The 18,386-nt window shown below is 43.4% G+C and overlaps 1 protein-coding gene across 1 annotated transcript in view; it reads right to left on the bottom strand.

Annotated features, from left to right (window-relative positions):
- Positions 1 to 84: 84 nt before the first annotated feature.
- LOC117737339 (gamma-aminobutyric acid receptor subunit alpha-2) overlaps positions 85 to 18,386 on the bottom strand; it is a 28,778-nt gene continuing 10,476 nt past the window's right edge. Inside the window, exons 4-10 of the mRNA XM_034543238.1 lie at positions 15,410 to 15,477; positions 12,730 to 12,950; positions 11,855 to 11,937; positions 10,795 to 10,938; positions 3,092 to 3,244; positions 1,771 to 1,973; positions 85 to 978 (exon numbers count right to left, since the gene is read on the bottom strand). Of these exons, the coding sequence (XP_034399129.1) occupies positions 670 to 978; positions 1,771 to 1,973; positions 3,092 to 3,244; positions 10,795 to 10,938; positions 11,855 to 11,937; positions 12,730 to 12,950; positions 15,410 to 15,477 (1,181 nt within the window). The 3' untranslated portion in view covers positions 85 to 669. The remainder of the gene's footprint in view (positions 979 to 1,770; positions 1,974 to 3,091; positions 3,245 to 10,794; positions 10,939 to 11,854; positions 11,938 to 12,729; positions 12,951 to 15,409; positions 15,478 to 18,386) is intronic.

The following is an 18,386-nucleotide window of genomic DNA, read 5'->3' as shown; positions in this document are numbered from 1 at the left end:
AATGTCATGTTAATAACGTATATCAGCACTGAGCGGTATTTCATGCACAAGCACACTTGCAGCTTCCTATGTTTCTTTTTTTTTGGGCTTGGAGTGTTTGAATAATTCTCGAGGTCAGTGTGATTGCAGCCCCATACCTGCAGTCACAGACAAGAAAACAACGTTTACACTGGAACAACATCATACGTATCGGCTCAGACAGAAAACAAACGTCACTCTGTGGCAGAGAAAGTAAGAAATATGAGAAAATCAGTCCCTTTCACGCCAAAGAAAAATAAATACTGTAATATCAAGAGTGGGCATTACCAGAACAATTCAACACAACAAGAAGTAATCTTAAATAAAACGTCCGTGTTTATGTTTATGTGTTTACTCTTTGTTTGATTTGTATGTACAGTGGCCACGTACTGTAAGTGGAAACATACTGTCAAGGAAATATGCACTCTAATCAAAGTAATCACATGATATGTCACCATGAATATAAATGTACATACACATTTACAAAAACCAGCCTTTTCAAAAGTGCTGCAGACGGTGTAGAAAACAGGCAGGAGACAGAGGATCACACTGCAATCCAGAACTTCACTCTGCAAAGGTATGTGTACACAGTTGCTGGAGGTATTTGGTTCGTGTCTTAGTCCCCAGACCAGAACCCGCCAACGCTGGTCTCTAATTAGAGGGGACCATGTCCTTTATAATGGGTTCTCTGTTTAAGTAGGTGGCCCAGTAAACCAGGTTGAAGCTGCTAAAGAGAACCGGAAACAAAACCCTTGACATCCTGTCAATTTTGCTCACGCTGTTGAACGTCTTCTTGCTGTCGGGGACTTTGCCGTCTGCTCTGGGCTTGTTAGGATCTGAAGCGCCCCCTTTGGCGATGGTTGGAAGTGTGCCGGAGTCCTTGGTGATGTTTGGCGCGTAGTTGGCCACCGCTACGGCGTAGGCGTTGTTCTTCTTCATGACGGACGCCCTCTCTTTTTTCTGTGGAAACACCGCGAGGATTAGATGCAAAAAGCTGCAGGAAGAGCGTCGCCATCTACCCATGACTTTAAAAACACATGGAAATGAAGGAGGGCGGTGATGGATCGGCACCAGGGATAAATGTGTCGACAATTTGACAAGGATGCACTGTAACTCTCACAGGTTTTGTGTTTTTCGGTCTCCATTACTTCCAAGTAGCACTGTCGATCCATGACCCTCAGATTACAATCGTCATCCGCCAATATCCAGTAAAATTAGGACTTTTGGCATTTATTACTTTTAAATTTAACATCGTAAACAATAAATCCGTGTTTAAATTGACGCGAGCAGAATGAAGGTTCGGTTCCGTTATGATGCGTTCAGGCTCTATTCAGTGAAAAGGAGGATTGGGCGGAGGTGAATTATAACGTTATCGTGAGGTATTCACATGTGATCTCGTAAAATTTAGTTTTGATGAGAAATTTGTTTAAATCAAGTTGTTTGAAGAAGATATTTTCACAATAATATACAATAGATAGATATTAGATATTAAGAAGATATTAGAGGAGAATTATGAGCTTTTTAACTTCCTAACACCAGCTCTAAGCAGCTTATAATACGTCATTAAAACTTATATTCATGTCCATCTCTCTCAGCCTGTTGGCTCCCCTTGTGGCCGTTTAACGCAGGCGCTGCCGTTGCTTCCCTCCGCCGCCAACCAACGCTTTCAAACCACCAATCCGCCTTTCTCGACGCACAGCAGCGCTGCCAGCGGATTCTCTTTGGAAGAGACAGAGCTTGTGTCCTCATTACCTTTTCAGTCACGATGCTCTTCCCGTCCCAGGCCCAGCCGCGCTTCGTGAAGTAGTTGACGGTGGCGAACTCGATGAGGGCGGAGAAGACGAAGGCGTAGCAGACGGCGATGAACCAGTCCATGGCGGTGGCGTAGGCGACCTTGGGAAGGGAGTTCCTGGCACTTATACTCAGTGTCGTCATGGTGAGGACGGTAGTTACACCTGGAGATGGGTGGAAAGAAAAATCACATTCCTTTCGATACATCCGTCCTTATATAACACACACATATGTATGTATATATATATATACACATATATACTGTATGTATATATATATATATATATATATATATACACATATATATATACGTATATACTGTATGTATATATGTATATATATATATATATATATATATATATATATACATACATCCATCCATCCATTTTCAATTCCTCATTAGGGTCGCGGGGGCGCTGGAGCCTATCCCAGCTGACATAGGGCGAAGGCAGGGGACACCCTGGACAGGCCGCCAGTCCATCGAGGGCACATGTAGGGACATACAACCATTCACTCTCACATTCACACCTATGGGACATTTAGAGATCAATTAACCTGCAGCATGTCTTTGGACTGTGGGAGGAAGCCGGAGAGCCCGGAGAGAACCCACGCTGCCACGGGGAGAACATGCAAACTCCACACAGAAGGACCGCTCCGACACAGTGCTAGCCACTACACCACCGTGCAGCCCCACGTATATGTATATATATATATATATATATATATATATATATATATATATATATATATATATATATATGTGACACTGCAACTACTGTTTTGCCTTTTTCAAAATAAGAGTAAGTCCTTTGTGTCTTTACAGTATAAGGTCAGCCTACCCACTGACCTTCATGCTTTAACTGCTCACAGGTTTGCTATCTTTGGCCAGAGGACACACTTCATGCTGGACTATGTATCTGGTTTTCTGTCTTCGAGCTAACCAGTCTTAGATCACTGTTATCAGTTCAGCTTGGCTTACAGACCAGTCCAACAGTAGCTTGTCCAACTGGATTGAAAAAATAAAACGCTGAAGCCTCTCAGAACGGCCTCCTCTTTACCTCTTTTCAGCCTGTTTTCTCTCACCGTTGGTCAGAAACTTCCAGTCCCCCGCTGGATTCAATCCCCTCGTGCTGACAAATGTGACTTTGACATGAGCAGAGTGAAATCCTCACGTGCGTGAGACCCCTAATTGCATCAAGGCCAACGGTTGCTTGGCGTGTTTGCGGTCCGTTCGGTGTGTGTCTGTGTGTGTGTGAAAGGCCGCTGACAGAGGCGCACTCACCGAACACGGTCCTAGCCGGCACTGATTCTCTGTTCAACCAGAAAGACACTTGGGAGAGAATGACTGTCATGATGCACGGGAGGTACGTCTGGATGACAAAGTAGCCAATCTTCCTCTTCAGGTGGAAGTGAGCCGTCATCACCGTGTATTCACCTGTGGGGACAAGAATCAGGGCCCCTTTAATGCTCCGCCAGCTTCCCGTACGACACGTTTTTGTAAATGATATTCGAGTACTTTTAATCACTTCATGGTTTTAATGGGTGCTCTCGTCTATGCAGTAATCTCCGCTCGTTTTTTTTTGCATGCTTGCATTTGACACCTATGAACTCTGGTTTGCAGCTCAATATCTATGGAGGAAATGATCCAAACCTGTTTCTGTAAATCTGCTTTTCTTTTTTTGAAAAGCCGATTTTTTTGGAAAAGTGGTTATTATAATCATGATATATACTGAATATTTATTTTATGGCAGTTGCCATTTTGTTAAAGCCGATTCCCCCTGTATTAAAGCCCGTGCAACGGCTAACTATACTGCTAAATTACAAAGAATGCACCGCCGACAACACTACTAGAAAAATAAAGCGACACCTACTGTACACACATATTTACCGCTCGACTGCCATCACAAATAAGAATCTATTACAAGAAGCAAAAATGTGGATTTCTTCAAAATTAAAAGGCAAAGTTCTTCATTAAAGAAGACGCTACTCTTGAAACCCAAACGCGGCGAAAAATGCTCAAATACGGAAGTGTCGTTTAGAATGGATGATTCAGATCATTTGAAAGCGATCAATCACAATAAATAATTAAGTAGGATGAGGCACAGACTACGGGTGGGGTGGTAGAAAAGTCCACGATGGTCGAGCGCATGGGGAAAGTGTTGGAAACTCCCACTGCACAGGAAGGGGTCTTTTATGAAGTGAATCAATAGAAGGTTGCATGTTCGCGTGGGAAAGCTGCTTTAAGATGCCAAAGCAGGCGTGGATCACACAGCCTCCTGATTATTCATGTTTCATCAAATGATCCATCCGTCCAGAGAAAAGCAGGCGGTGTGATTTCCTCACCGACGAGCGAAGCCTATCGGCTGACAGTGCCAGTGCTGCAGCGGCAGGCGGGCCTTCCAAATAGAAGATGTCTCAAAGAGAGGCCAAGATTAGATGAGTTCTCCATGGCAACGGAACAGAGAGACAATCCTGAAATGAAGGCCTTGATGCACGCTGCCACTTGGCAAGAGGAAAGTCCTTTCAGCAGTGGGAAGGTGTGTGTGTGTGTGTGTCTGTGTGTGTGTGTGTTTGTTGGGGGGGGGGGGGGAGCAATTCCAAGGAGTAATCCCAAAAGATTTTTTTTATTCCTTCTTTTTATTCGCTTCACCGAGAGGGAAGACGATAATAAAATGAACGGCTCTCACTAACGCCGCGGGGAGACCTCGCTTCACGCCACGCAGACTGTCGACTGTCCGACAGAGGGCACCGACTGTCACTCAGGCTTTGGACACCTTGTTGAGATAGTATACGGCGCAAAGAGTACACCTCTACTACTGGGTTCAAACAACCTCATTAACAGTCATCAGTCACAAACAAACAAATACTAACTGATGGCAGGCCAAGAATACGCAACATTCAACCAAACTGATCAGAGCTGATCAAAATCACACTTTGATTATTGGTTTGAATCCAAAGCGGAGGAAACTAGACAACTTCAGTCGCCTGTCAGAGTACAAGTCAGGATGGTCCGGTTAGCATGGTCAGCATGCTCGTTACAGTCGGCATCTCTGCAAGCCTCCAACACTATATGAAGTGAAATATTACCCGCAGTTCTGTTTCGTTTGTTCTTATGTATAATGTATGAGGTCACACAAAAGATGTTTTCAACAGCAAACAAAACACGCAAGCCTCAAGAACAGTGAGTGCTTTTAAAGTAGCGACTGTGTGGCACATGAACGTACGGCTGAGTGCTGGTACGTTCGAGGGGCTTATGCAAGATGTCCGTCGCCTGCAAAGCCCGAGAGCACATTCGTTCGTGCCAAATGACCTAGTTTGCAAGTACGCTACACCAAACACTGACACACTAGTGATGAATAATTAATTTAAAAGGCAGCCAATCAGATAATGTGGAGTGACTAGTTAAACAGGAGAAAGAGTCACTGGCGGGCATTCTGCCTCCAAACCGAAGGCAGCGCACATCACTTAACCTAGATAGGAGCATTTAGAGCATGGGAGGATACTCTTACTCAGTGAAAGTGAAGCAGGGATTCCCCTGATAGTGGGACGCAGTCACCGGGGAAATACTCCATACCGGTAATTGAAACCTATAGGGAGTCGTGGCAGAGCACTTGGCACAGGGATGGAGTCTCTTTTCCCTTTGGTAGAAGCATGTTCCGCACGCAAAGGTAAAATATGGTAAACCTCCTTAATTGCCAGACGATCAGGATGAGGATCCTACTGATGCTACTGATTTCACACGCCTTGATTGCGATCAAAGACGAGCAGGTCTACATTTGACACTCCCCTGAAAAACCTGCAGCAGTCACTACCAAGAATGACACGTGACTGCGAGGCGTGCGAGGAAGAGGACTCGCTCAGACGCGTAAAGACGGCGTCCAACTCCTTTGCAAACCACCGGCCACCGCTCCTCCCCGTGACTTTACAGCTGCAACAAACTTCTCAAAGTCTTCCACGGTCGTCAAACGTCCCTCGTTCTCCACGTTGCCCCTCATGATACTCACTGTTTTCCATTTCCACCGCAGAACAGACTCCCTCCAATACCTGTGGCGTTGTGTTACATGACATTCATTAAAACCTGCTTTGGAAGATCAGTCATCAGTGACCATTTAAACACAAACTGACAAAAGTGTTCCGTATTTGAGAATGGACTCAAATATGCAGGAAAACACTAGTCTCCTGGAAATTACAGCACGCCTACTCGTTTCTCACTATTATTATTATTATTATTATTATACTGCTATCACAGTCCTGCAAGACCTGTATCTCTCAGAAGCTTCTTTCATCACATATTCTTATCAGTAGTATTTCTAAAATTAGATCTGCGCTGTTGCTCAGTGACAGACAACTGTACTTGCTTTCCGTCTCCTCCTAACCTTCACCCACATGAACAGCGTCGTATTACCTGACTTAAATGGTGCCATTGTTCCAGGCTGTGCAAAGTGCGGCAGCAGGGGATTATTTGCCATTGATGTTAGTCGATTTTGGGAATCAATCATTTTCAGTCATTATTTCTCAATTGAACTGATTTCAAGTCTCAGCGAGGTCTTTCTCCTGCTATCACCATAATTATTTTGAATTAGGATTCATAATTCTTCCTGACTGCCTGCTGCCACGGCGACCCGACCCCGAATAAGCGGATGAAAAATGGATGGACTGGTTCCCAAACTTAAACCCCCCCCACATTTGAAGCAGTGTCTACTGGTGACCTCTTGTCACAGGTATGAGTTGGAGGAATTTCTCCTCTCAGAGTGATCCCCCCCTTCAAAGCTCTCAGATGGTTTTATGTGAATAACGGGTGGAGGTATGAAGAGGTACGAGTCTGTCTCAAGAAAAATGCAAAAATTGGACACAAATCAGTAAAGGTTTTTCTAGTTTCCCGTCTCTATAGACATCTTGGACCCCTCAGATGTACCTTTCCACGGCTGCCCCTGTATTTCTGTTTTGAAAAGGCCTATTCAAGTTATGTACTGCTGCGTCCCACATTGCCTTCTATGCACGACATACTCAATATGTGTACTTCAACATACTTTTATGTGGAAAAAACAAACTAAACTGCAGATTCATTACCATGGTAACCTGTGCCAACCTCATGTGACCAAATAATAATGTGCAGTGTTGATAAAGTCTGAACAAAACAAAAAAAGAAGAAAATGACACCTAGGAAACTTAAATTGTTTACTTATATTTACATTGAAGCGTTATTGATGTTACAGTCCACCATTGTCTGTTTTGAGCATTGACATTAATACTGTAATGCATTGTGGGATGTTAATACAAGTGTAGTGTCCAGTGCACTCATGATGTTGGTTTGATAGCAAGGTTTTGTACATACTAAAAACCTTTTTTAGCGTACTAAATAGCATGTTAGTACGGATTTAAACGCTAGTACGGAATTTCGTATGCAACCCACGATTCATTTCTGCTCGTGCGACCACGGCAACGTGCATCGTGATAAATCGTGTGTCTGTGGAATTCTGGCTCATCTGTCAGGTGTATTGCGAGGCCTTCACACTCACGTTGTTATTATCCTATGAGGTAACGTCGCTTTTGACCTCGGAGTTACGCAGCAGGCCAACCACCTTGAACGTGGCATGGCCGGGCGCCATCCTCCCGGCATCTCATATTTACATATATACATTTGTATTTCCGTTCCCATTTGCTGTGTGACACGATCGCGAGCGGCAGAATTAAGCTTAAAACATGAAGTGAACGGTGCGACAAAGAAGACCAATCTAAGTAATGGGTATATCTTTGGTCCTCAGTCTCCTCCATTCACCCCGTGAATGTGTGTGTTATGTGCAGCTCGACAGGAACACTGGACCCAAACGCCGTCAATGATGGAAAAGCAACTTTATTGCTAAACAGGATTCCAAAAACAGGCTTCAAAAACCAGGATACAAAACACGCACACAAGATCTTCCACGATTTAGACAAGACGAACCGACAAAGGGGAATGACACAAACAGGACTTAAATACAGAGGGCTGGTGCAGATGATTGGACACAGGAGGAAACAATCAGGGACAGGGCAGACAATCACAGGGACAGGAAGTACAGAGAAACAGAGGACACGAGAGACAAGGACTTCAAAATAAAACAGGAAACACGACACAACACTACAGATCCTGACAGTGTGTATTCATTGCAAACTGTTATTTCCTGCTTACAATGTCGCAGCCCTTCATCTGTGATTTGCTTAGTGCCTTCATATAGCCCCCACTCACTGGGTGTCATAGCCCCCGTCACTCCCAGACTCAATGTGCATCTATTCATCACAACTTATATCCAGTTTTTGATCTCAGCAAGCTATTTCTCCACACTGCATACCCTCTGGTCAGAAATGGTGTTTGTCATCACACACACACACAAACACACACACACACACACACACACACACACACACACACACACACACACACACACACACACACACACACACACACACACACACACACACATACACATAGGGGGTTTCTTAAAGTCAAGGAACGATCCTTCAAATTAATTTCTAGGATGCAACCTCATCGAATTCCACCAACGGATTGTTGAAAGTGTGTCGAGGATTCTTTGATTCCACTGAGGATCTTTAAGGACACGCGTGTGAACCCTCCGCATGAATGTTCACTAGTAGAACTACAAGGCCGTGTTTAAAAGTTTGTTCCATCTACCGACTCGTTCAGCGAGCTATTAATAGCACTGAGGCCGGCAGCGACGGAGGGAGACAGCGGGTTACAGAGAGCATATTTTCACATCTCACTCTGTGAATTTGACCAAAGTTGGAAGTGAAAACACGTTTGTTTGAGGAGAGCATGACGTCTGTTTCTTTTCACATGCAATGTGGTGAATGAAGTGTTTACTTTGACCAAACCAGAGTTGGGGATTGTTGAATGGAGTCTGGTTGATTTGAGGGGAGGATATTAACTGTGTGTTTTATTTGTTTGTAAATCACATTAATTGTTTGATTTTATTGAATAGGCCCTACGTGTTTTGAATCTGCGTATAATGTTTTGAGGAATGCAAAAATGATTCCTTCTAACAAAAATGCCAGTGTTATGAATTATTCAAAAATAAAAAGTTAAAAAAAAGAAAGAAAACACATGCATTTCCTACTGCATACCGGCACACTGGCTGGACTGTACCAATGTGTGCTCTCCGGATGCTAGCGAGGACCCATCCTACCCATGGACTCGTATACACACTCCAGTTCTGGTCCCGTTTCTTGGCTTTGGAGTCAGTGTGTTTGCATGAAATGAGTTTTCCTTCTATTTTGTGCCCTAATTATCTCTTTCTTCTAATACAACAGCTATGTAATTGTGTTCGTTGTGTACTGTATTCACTTTGTGAACAATATGTTTGTAGAAAGTGTTTTATATTTGATCTATTTCAAGACAACACAAGTCACTGTTTCTATGCATGGCAGGCATTCTGCCCTCTATCATACAGCACTTAACCTAAAGATGGTGTAACAACCCATAAATAACCTTCAGAAAACCGTTTTATTGTTCCCCTTATGGAAGCATTCCCTGAAAAGAAAAAAGTAGTCAAATGAAGCTAGTTAGCCATGCTTGCTAACGCTGGCGGCTCACGTGAGAGCATGGAAACACAGTTAACTCCATTTGTATTTTTGTAAAGGCAAAGAAGGAGACGCCACGCTCTCTCTAGAGCTGCTTTCACAGGCGAGCAGGCAGACGGCAGACGGCAGATGGACAACACCTTCTGGATGCAACGGGGAAAAGACGAGCAAATAGTCCGACGGAACGGCAGGCGGGCAAAATATCTGGTTTACCGTCTGTCTGATTCCCTGTGAATGCAGCATTAATAGTGCACCCCGTGTTTGCGAAAAGGCTTCAGCTAGTAGTCAATTATATCATTTTTCTTTTCTTCAAAACGTTTTCGGTGAGCTCTACACACTTTGCACCTTCATTTCTTTTCTTCAAGTCCATGTTTTACAACTGTGGACTCCACCAGAGTTAATCATCCCGTCCACTAATGAGCTCCTCACTGATGGATTCACTTGCTAACGTCTCCTGCAGGTCCATCGGAGTGGACACCAATGCACACCGAGTGATTCACTTTCTGGGCCCAGAACATAGATTTTCTGTGTCATTTCCCGCATCACTGCACTTTTGTGAGACATTCCCGTGTCTTTAGGCGCAAACGTAAGACACTTAAATCACCGAAGAGCACGAGAGCAGCTTTTCTTTTCTCCCGGAGCTCCTCTGTTAGTGACTCTGACAGCGACAACAGACAGACGCGCTCCCTCATGTCTAATTCTGCATCAGCATCTGTCATCTGTCTTTTTTTCCTTTGTATTATTCATTTAAAATCCACCCATAGAAACTGCACTGCTTTGGAATGTCTGCTCATCTTTGTGGGGAACGGGGTGGGGGGGGGGGGGGGTATAAAGTGGAAAGGCTTGTTGCAGCAGCAGCTCACCTGTCTTTTTTTGGGTCTCCAGGCCAAGCGAAATGCAGATTAACAAAATACGGAACAAAGTCGGGAATTCAAGATGCATGACTGCCAAACCCCTGCTTTGCCGAATCTCTGTCATGCAGAAGAAGCCCGAGCAAATATGTATCTGCATGTGAGTGCTCTGTGAGTAACAAAAAAAAAACATAGCAAGCGTTTCGACATCTACCCAAACAAGCACAAAATCCTTCACAGTTTGATATTCACACTGATCGGAACGGAGATATCTGTGTTTCTGACTGTGGTCACTCACAGTTCTTAGGTCACAGTGTTGTGCTAAAGAGCCGTACTATGAGAAGTTATTAAATATGCAAATTGTTGCAAACTATTTGAGTGGAGAGTCATTTCTTAAGTATGCGAAAATACCAAATACACTTTCTTTGCTATTCCTGAGACATTTTCTAATTGGGAGGACCATTTACTGCAGAGGACGGAGGTCAGTGTGAGAGAGGAGTGATGAGGTGGGTTGGATTCCCTCTAGAGCTCTATGAACCAGACCTCCACATCAGCTTACCTGTACTGGACTTGATGGTTTCTTGTCCGACCGTTTGTCCCAGCAGGTCGTACTGGTTCAAGCGGGAGCTTTCTCCTTCCACCACCACAGAGTCGGAGGCATTTACAGTCCAGGCATAAGTCACTTCTGAGATTGTGTACGCATCTATAAAAAAATGTAATAAGAAAAAAAAAAAGCAGAAGAGGATAAACTTATAGTGGATAAATCTGGGGCAGCCGCAGCTATTGATGATTTTTCAAGAAATTACTTCAGTGACCCAAATGAAAAGCCCTGACAACATTGTGTTTGAAGCTGCGTTTCTAGAGAAAAAAATGAATGCTGTGGAGAGAAAAATCTCTCAGTGGCTGACGATGGAATTCATAAAACGCCAACAAGCAATTGATGCACAGTGACATTTGCCCTTTTTTTTCCGTCACAGCATACACTGAATGGGACATTTCAAAGCTCGTCTGCTAGCCTATGAATGTCTGATGAAACAGAAAAAACTCATTTAAAAAAAAAGAAAAACATTCTGCCAATCATGTCATGCTACAGATTGCTGTATTGTTGCAATAAATGAGCTTCACAGGAAATACTATAAGCCGCCACATAAATGCATTGACAGTACATTGAATTAATGTACCAGAAGTCAAGGCATTTCAGACATGACCCACCATGTACTGGGGCTCTGATACTCAATAATCCTTTGTTTTTAAATCAAGATCTTAGCAGCATGAAGCAAACGTTCTTCATCCAAATGTAAAGAAGCCATAGCAATAAAATAGGGATTGCAAGCGATTAAATATAAAATATTTGGATGAGTTTAGAGTCCGTTTCCCCATATTTCCCAGGGACATATCCAATCAGTCCTTTATCCGTCAGTTATTCTATATACATCTTTTTAATTGCTGCACAAATTTGAAGGGCTCCTGGCAGAAAAGTGAGCCATGCACTCCAGCAGGTTGGTTATTAGGCTCTTGCCAAAGAACTAGTAAGTAAAAAACAAATAATAAGAATAAATAAAGAAAATAGCATTTCACTTATAGGTCCCTCAGGCGCTATTATCATCAGAGTTACTCACAGCTGCCAAATTTTAGTGGACAGGAATGAAAGTCCATGGGGAAATCCTCCAGATGCATTGGGCACTCTGCATGCACAGTTAACCTGCATCCAATTCACAGAAAATTAAGGAGACTTTGCAAATGCATGGAAAGCAAACAGCACAGATTAGGCACGGTCTCAAAAAATAAAATAAAATAAAGCTCACAAGCCTCATGCACTATTCAAGACGCTCCCCTTGAAACAAAACAGAATTCCCCGTGACCGTAATCAGCAGAGCAGCGTGAACACGGTGCTGCAGAGACCGACACACACCAACGGGAGGAATGTGTGCCCAGGTGAGAGAGTCGGTTTAGCGCCTTGATGAGGCATCGTATGCGACTATGCTACGACGCAACATCATCCAACCGCGGGGAAAAATAACCTCCAATAGATTAGCACGCAAATGGATTTCTATAAAAAGGCATGGTTGACCGAAAGGTAAGTTGCATAATATAGGATGCGTGAATAATTTATTTGTTAATGTAACGCTGGAGGCCGTTAGCATTCGAGCGGGTGTCCCGCCCGAGTGAGAGAGAGTTCAACCCCACCTCCACGCCTGTACCTGTTAGCTTAGCTTAGCACAAACATCAGAGGGTAAACAGCTGCAGACTGGCTCTGTTCACACCAGAGGTCACATGTTTTTTACGTGGGGGGGGTTAAGGGCCAGACTTAGCTCCGTATTTAGCGTGCAGGCGTGAGGTTGGCGCCAGTCTTCTCATCTAGCTCTCGGCAAGGAGCCAAAGGGGCCTATCGCCGACAGTGTCGCACTGTACCTTTAAATCCACCTCGGCGCGTTAAAACGCAACTACGACCTCGTGCCTCTCTCTTCGGACACGCTCCACGGACTGGAATTACCTCATGGTGTACAGCAGAGTCCCGTCATCTTTGATCCTCAGCAGCTTATTCGGCATGGTCATGTTGTGAGCCACGGACTTCTTCCCATTGTGGAAGAAGGTGTCCGGAGTCCAGATTTTACTGGCCATCAGGTTGTTGAGGGGCAGAATATTCATCGGGCCGTTAAATTTCAACCTCTCATCCTTCCAGCTCTGCCGGAAGAAAACGTCTATGGTGTACTCCTGTGGGCAGGAGGGGGAAACATGAATAAATAATCAAACTGTATTATTACTTTTATTTTCATGCTTCAACTTTCCACTGTATGAAAATGAGTCCTGTTCCTGCTGAAAATGCTAAATAAAACACAGGGCACTTTCCGCTGCCCTGTTTCATCGGAGCCGACAAGCAGCGGCTCTTCACGACTGGCTTCACCTGCCACTTTAAAAGCTGTGCACCGAATGGCTCTCTATTTGCGAACGCTCCATCGAGGTGAGTTCCCCGTGTTTCCTCTACAGCTCTCTGAGCCTGCTGTTCTCCCAAGCTGGCTCCGAGGCCAAGGCAACCCCTTGACCTGCAATCCTCTGTTGTCAAAAGGAGCCACGGAAAGGAAAAATAAATAAAAAGGTTTCGGGCAGAAAGCGCTGCACTGTGAAATGTGTGTGTTTGTGTGATTCACGCGCAGCAAGAGAGCGTGAGAGGGAGATACATTGAGATAAAGTGTTTTTCTTTTCTTGTCTTGATGTTTAGACCACGGGACACCCAAACTAAAGCCTTTCTTTTAGGGCGCAGCAGCAGCACATTGCAGTGAAGATGTATTACTATTTGGTCTTTTTGTCTTGTTTTTTTTGTGTGGGAATAAACCAACTGTAGAACTAATAATCTCAAACATTTTTATGTGAAGGGAAAATTAATGCACATAAAAAAAACCTCAGTGCATGAGCAGTTACAGTGTGGTACAGTTGGTCAGAGTTTAGTTTGGATATCATCTAACTGTGTTTTCCTCACCACACAATTTTGGCTACATTTATATTTTATATAATTCCAATAAAAAAGACCAAAACCAACAATGAACATAGCCTATGTAAAGTCTGTGTGGCTAAAGGCGGATGCTGCTTATAATTCTGAGCCGGAGACCTCTAATTTAGTCCAGAAATGGCTAAAAAGCATTCATCAGCAAATCAATCCCACAAACAACGTTGTGCTGCCATTAATACTCACTGGTCGAATGTATAGCAATCTGTAACTGGAAATAGCCCCCCATTAAATGCACTATTTCCTCCTGTTTGAGCAAATTACTGAGCCTCTTTTTATTTTATTTTATTAAACTATATATCTGTGACCTGTCTATAGAGATTGATTCACTCCGTATTACCATGTGGGTTTCGGGCTGAGTGCAGGGAAGTCGCAAAGTATCGAGAGACACATAAAACATCTCCGGACTTACCGATGCCTATAAAACCTGTCCGAGCGCCTCACCGCTTGGGGTTCTGGCTCCGGTAAAGTTCAAATGAAATGGGCTTTCCATCGAGGCGTGGTGTCACGACACAGAGCACCCAAGGGTGTGTTCTTCTCAAGAACGCTGGTTTTGCCTTGAATTCTAAAGATACCTTTGACCTCTTTGTTCGGCCTGTTTGAAACTTTTTCTTCTTCAACGAGTTCCACTTCTCTCGTTTCCCGGTCAGTAGACCTCCTGTGAACCCTATAAATCGTACAAAGCAGGCCACCTCAGCAATCAGCTGAATTGCTCTTCAGTTTGTCAACGAATCAATCAGGTCGGAGGAGAACATGGATGGAGGATGCAAGGAACCATAAGGTTGACTTTTTCAAACATAAATATACATTTAGATGATGGAAATCTTTTTTATTTCATTAGATTTGGACATATTAGTAGCCTACTTCTTGTGCTATGAGCGTGGCTGGCTGTAGCTAACTCAGTGATGACCTCTGTCCTTGTGCTTGTCAGGGAGGATTTGGCTGAAATGCAGCGGAGGGAGCCCTGAGATAGAAATGTAGTCGATCAGATGTGGGTGGGGATCTTACTCTGTGAGCTCATTTTTATTTTTTAATAATGTATTAAATTGTGTCCGAGACCTGCTCCGCATAAGTGCTGTTTTAAGCTTAACTGAGTGCCTCCTAGTTTGCATATCTTTCAGAGGCCAGAGCATTGAACTCCAACGTCACAACTGCTAAATCAATGGATCAATCACTCGGAAAATGGGTCTTCAACAACAGAAGGCACGCTGATAATAAGATGTGAGGGCGGGCGCATGTTTCAGAATGATAAACAGGAAAGCCCAGGATAAACAAAGGAGTGACTTGAATAACAAGAGGACTTTCAATAATTTATAAGATGAAAATTGTCAGATGAATAGACATCGTGCCGTAGTGTGGACAACTCGTCCCACTTCAGCATTGGTGTGTGTGTGTGTGTGTGTGTGTGTGTGTGTGTGTGTGTGTGTGTGTGTCTTTGTGTGTGTGTGTGGAGAGAGGGAGAAAGCGATGATGCAAAAATGAAAGGAGGGAAAGAAAATAAAAATAAAGCAAAAGAGGCATCTTTTCGTCTTTAAAGTATGAACAGGGAGTACAAGACCGTCCTCTGGAGTGGTGTTGTTCTTGTGTTGTGTGTTTCTTTTGTTTTCAGCAGCAAAGATGTGGGTGAATAATTCAACAGGATAAATAAATGTCCAATATCTGCTCTCACCATGTCTGTGTCTGAAACTGGTCCAAAGCTGGTGACGTAGATGTCTGTCTTCACCTCAGTAATCCTGTCTGGATAATAGACAACAATGAGAGGCATCAACACACCAAAGGGGTAAAAACAACGTTAAAATACTGATGAGAGACAGTTAAAAGGCATTAAAGTGGAGAATATGAGATTCCGTTTAACATAGCTTCTACAAAATGTTTTTTTCTGACATATTGTTAGTACAGGCAAGGAAATCTAAAATCTGAATCTCAGAGGCAACTTTGAGTAACGATGTTTTTTAAAAACACATTTGAGTTTGTTGTTATGATCTCTAAGATTTTCACAAAATCAATCCCAATTTCTATGGTCTGCCTTTTGTTCTGCACCTGGCATTGAATGTGTCGTAACGTGAAGTCATTTTCATCTTCAGTGGCGGAGTCCGCCGTTCCCGTTAGCTACCAACGCTACCAACTGCCCAGCAACCTTTTGAGAGATGCGTGACGTATGTTGCATTTCCTACATTTCCTAATGCTGCCACTGCATCACATCAAAGATACAAGGAGGCTTTTATTGTGAAGAGGTCACAGGAAAGGCAGTGTATTTGTATTTGCCAAGATTAGCGCCGACAGCCAGCGTTTCAACAGCGAAGGTCATTTTCGGGATCAATATTGCAGCAAGTAACGGAGCAAGAAGCTGCTGACAGGCTGCACACCTCCCACTCCTCAGTGGGGACCCCATTGGTCTGTGCGGAAAGCAATTATTGACCTCATTCTTTATGGAAACAGCTTTCTTGATTGGCTGCACTGTGAACAGGGACCCCCCGGTGATCCTCTGTTGCATGTTCGACAAAGTAGCTGCTCAACAAGCGTTTGCTGAAGCATCAAACCGCATTGGCTGTGCCACGCGCATCGGCGCCGCCGCATCAGGTCCGTTCGCTGTCTCCACACTCTGTCTCTTCAATAATTACTGAAGCTCCATCTCTCATGCTCGGTCAATTCAAAAAAGCTTTCACGTTTTACTCGACACTGTGCGATGCAGCAAACAGCGGCTCACATACAATCTAAAGGGATCATTACTCCCCAGCAAAGTGCTCTCGTGCGCGGAGAGAGGCGAACCGCCGCCCGAGTCCCTCGAACAGCTAGCACATATTATGAAAATGCTTTCTTATTTATAAGGTAATGTAATTCAAACGGAAGTGGCAGGTTGCCGAAGTAATAGGTGCAATCCATTTAGCGGGACATACGGCGGGGTGCATTTATTTATGTAAACCCGGCCTTTGTCTGTGCATCACGCTGATTTTAAATGATTAGGTTTCTCCTATGGCTCACAGAGGCTTCCATTAGTTTGATTTATTTTAGGAGAAATGCTCTTTGTGGACTCACACGTGAAACGCCGGCTCAACCCCGTTTGACCCTAAACGCGGTCGTTGAGCTGCACTGCGTCTTCTGCCTGTAAAAACAGACACGATGGGGTGCGTTGCATTTCTTGGGGAGCGCTGTACCTCAATACGGGCAACGTCTTGGTGACTATTACGGTCCTTTACATATCGTGTGTCGACCATGTTCTCGTGCACCGTGAATAACTCAAGTTATCCCACAATGCAAAAGCGAGAAGTAGCATTAAACCTCCCGGTCACGATATGAGACACTGCAACCGTGTATCGTGAAATCAGAGGAAAAAAAGTACATTTAGACCACAAGAGTCACAATGACATGAGGGCCATTCGACACACTGTTTAGCATATAGATTAACAATGCTGAGTGCCATAATCGTGACCAGTCATTGTTTTCCAAACATCTCTCTCAATCTCTGAAACATCATTTTTTTTAAATGTACATGAGTCAACATTTTGCATGACTGAACTCAGACGAGCGCATAGGAGCAAAATACTCTTATTAATTCAATGTTAGTATTCAATAGGAGTCTAGTTATCGTGCCTTTTGAATAAATAATATAATTTGTTTTGTCCTACGGGCACTTTCATTTATGTTTATTTCTTGTGCACTTTCACCAAATTATTACCCTATGTCATTTTGAGAAGTTATGTTTTCTTTAGATATTTTGTGCCTTCCAGAGCGTTGCTTCACTGTTTTGGGTTGTTGATGTAATTCTTGTATATTTTTGTTGTTTTCTCGTTATGCTGCATATCCAAGTGAGATCTGACCTCTTTTAGTTTTATGAAGTGCTGTTTTCTCTTATGCAATATTTATTGTGTGTTGTTGAGCCTAATTTGTTCATGTTTGGGGTTTGTTGACATTACCACATAATCGTTTCTACATTTTTATATGATGTTTCGTAGGGATTATATAGATTTCCCCTGAATAGCCGTCGCTTGGTCTCACGGATTGATCGTTGTTCTTTGTAAGTGTGCTTATTTGCAGGCCTATATGCAGGCTTGTTGTTACTGTACATTGTCAACAATTCCTTTTCCAGTGTCGACAATTATTTTTGTTATATCACAGCGGGCGTTAAACTAGAATTACGATCGTGCACCTTGGTTTTATGCCTCCGCCAAACAGCCAAGTTGCTGTTAACATCCATCGTCCAAAATGTCACCAACTTATCATTTTACCCTATAAATCAATTGTGTGCATTTGTCAGGTTTTATGAGGTCACGGTGACCTTTGACCAACAAATTCTAATCAATTTCATCATCGCGTCCGAGTCGACGTTTGAAGAAAATTCCTCCCAAGCCACCCTGAGATATTAAGTTCACGAGGACGTCTACGAACGGACAACCTGAAGATGCATCTGAGCTGTGAGTCCACTGACTTCTAGGACTTCCTGTATCTTGCTGAGTATATTCTTTAAAGAGGTTTCTCTGCTATATTACTACTGTATCTAGGTATACTAGAATGCTAGTCTGTACTGTCTTTCTAATTTGAACATTTTGAGCTGCGATTTATTGCTTTTTTACACAAGTGACTGAAAAGTCAACGAAACCAGCTAGGATTTAAGTATTTGCTCTGTAATCCAAATCTACTAGGGACTA

Source organism: Cyclopterus lumpus, chromosome 10 (genome assembly GCF_009769545.1).
Source record: "Cyclopterus lumpus isolate fCycLum1 chromosome 10, fCycLum1.pri, whole genome shotgun sequence".
Classification (NCBI taxonomy): domain Eukaryota; kingdom Metazoa; phylum Chordata; class Actinopteri; order Perciformes; family Cyclopteridae; genus Cyclopterus; species Cyclopterus lumpus.
The sequence above is the reverse complement of the archived record's forward strand: the minus strand, read 5'-3'. Positions and strand labels throughout refer to the sequence as shown.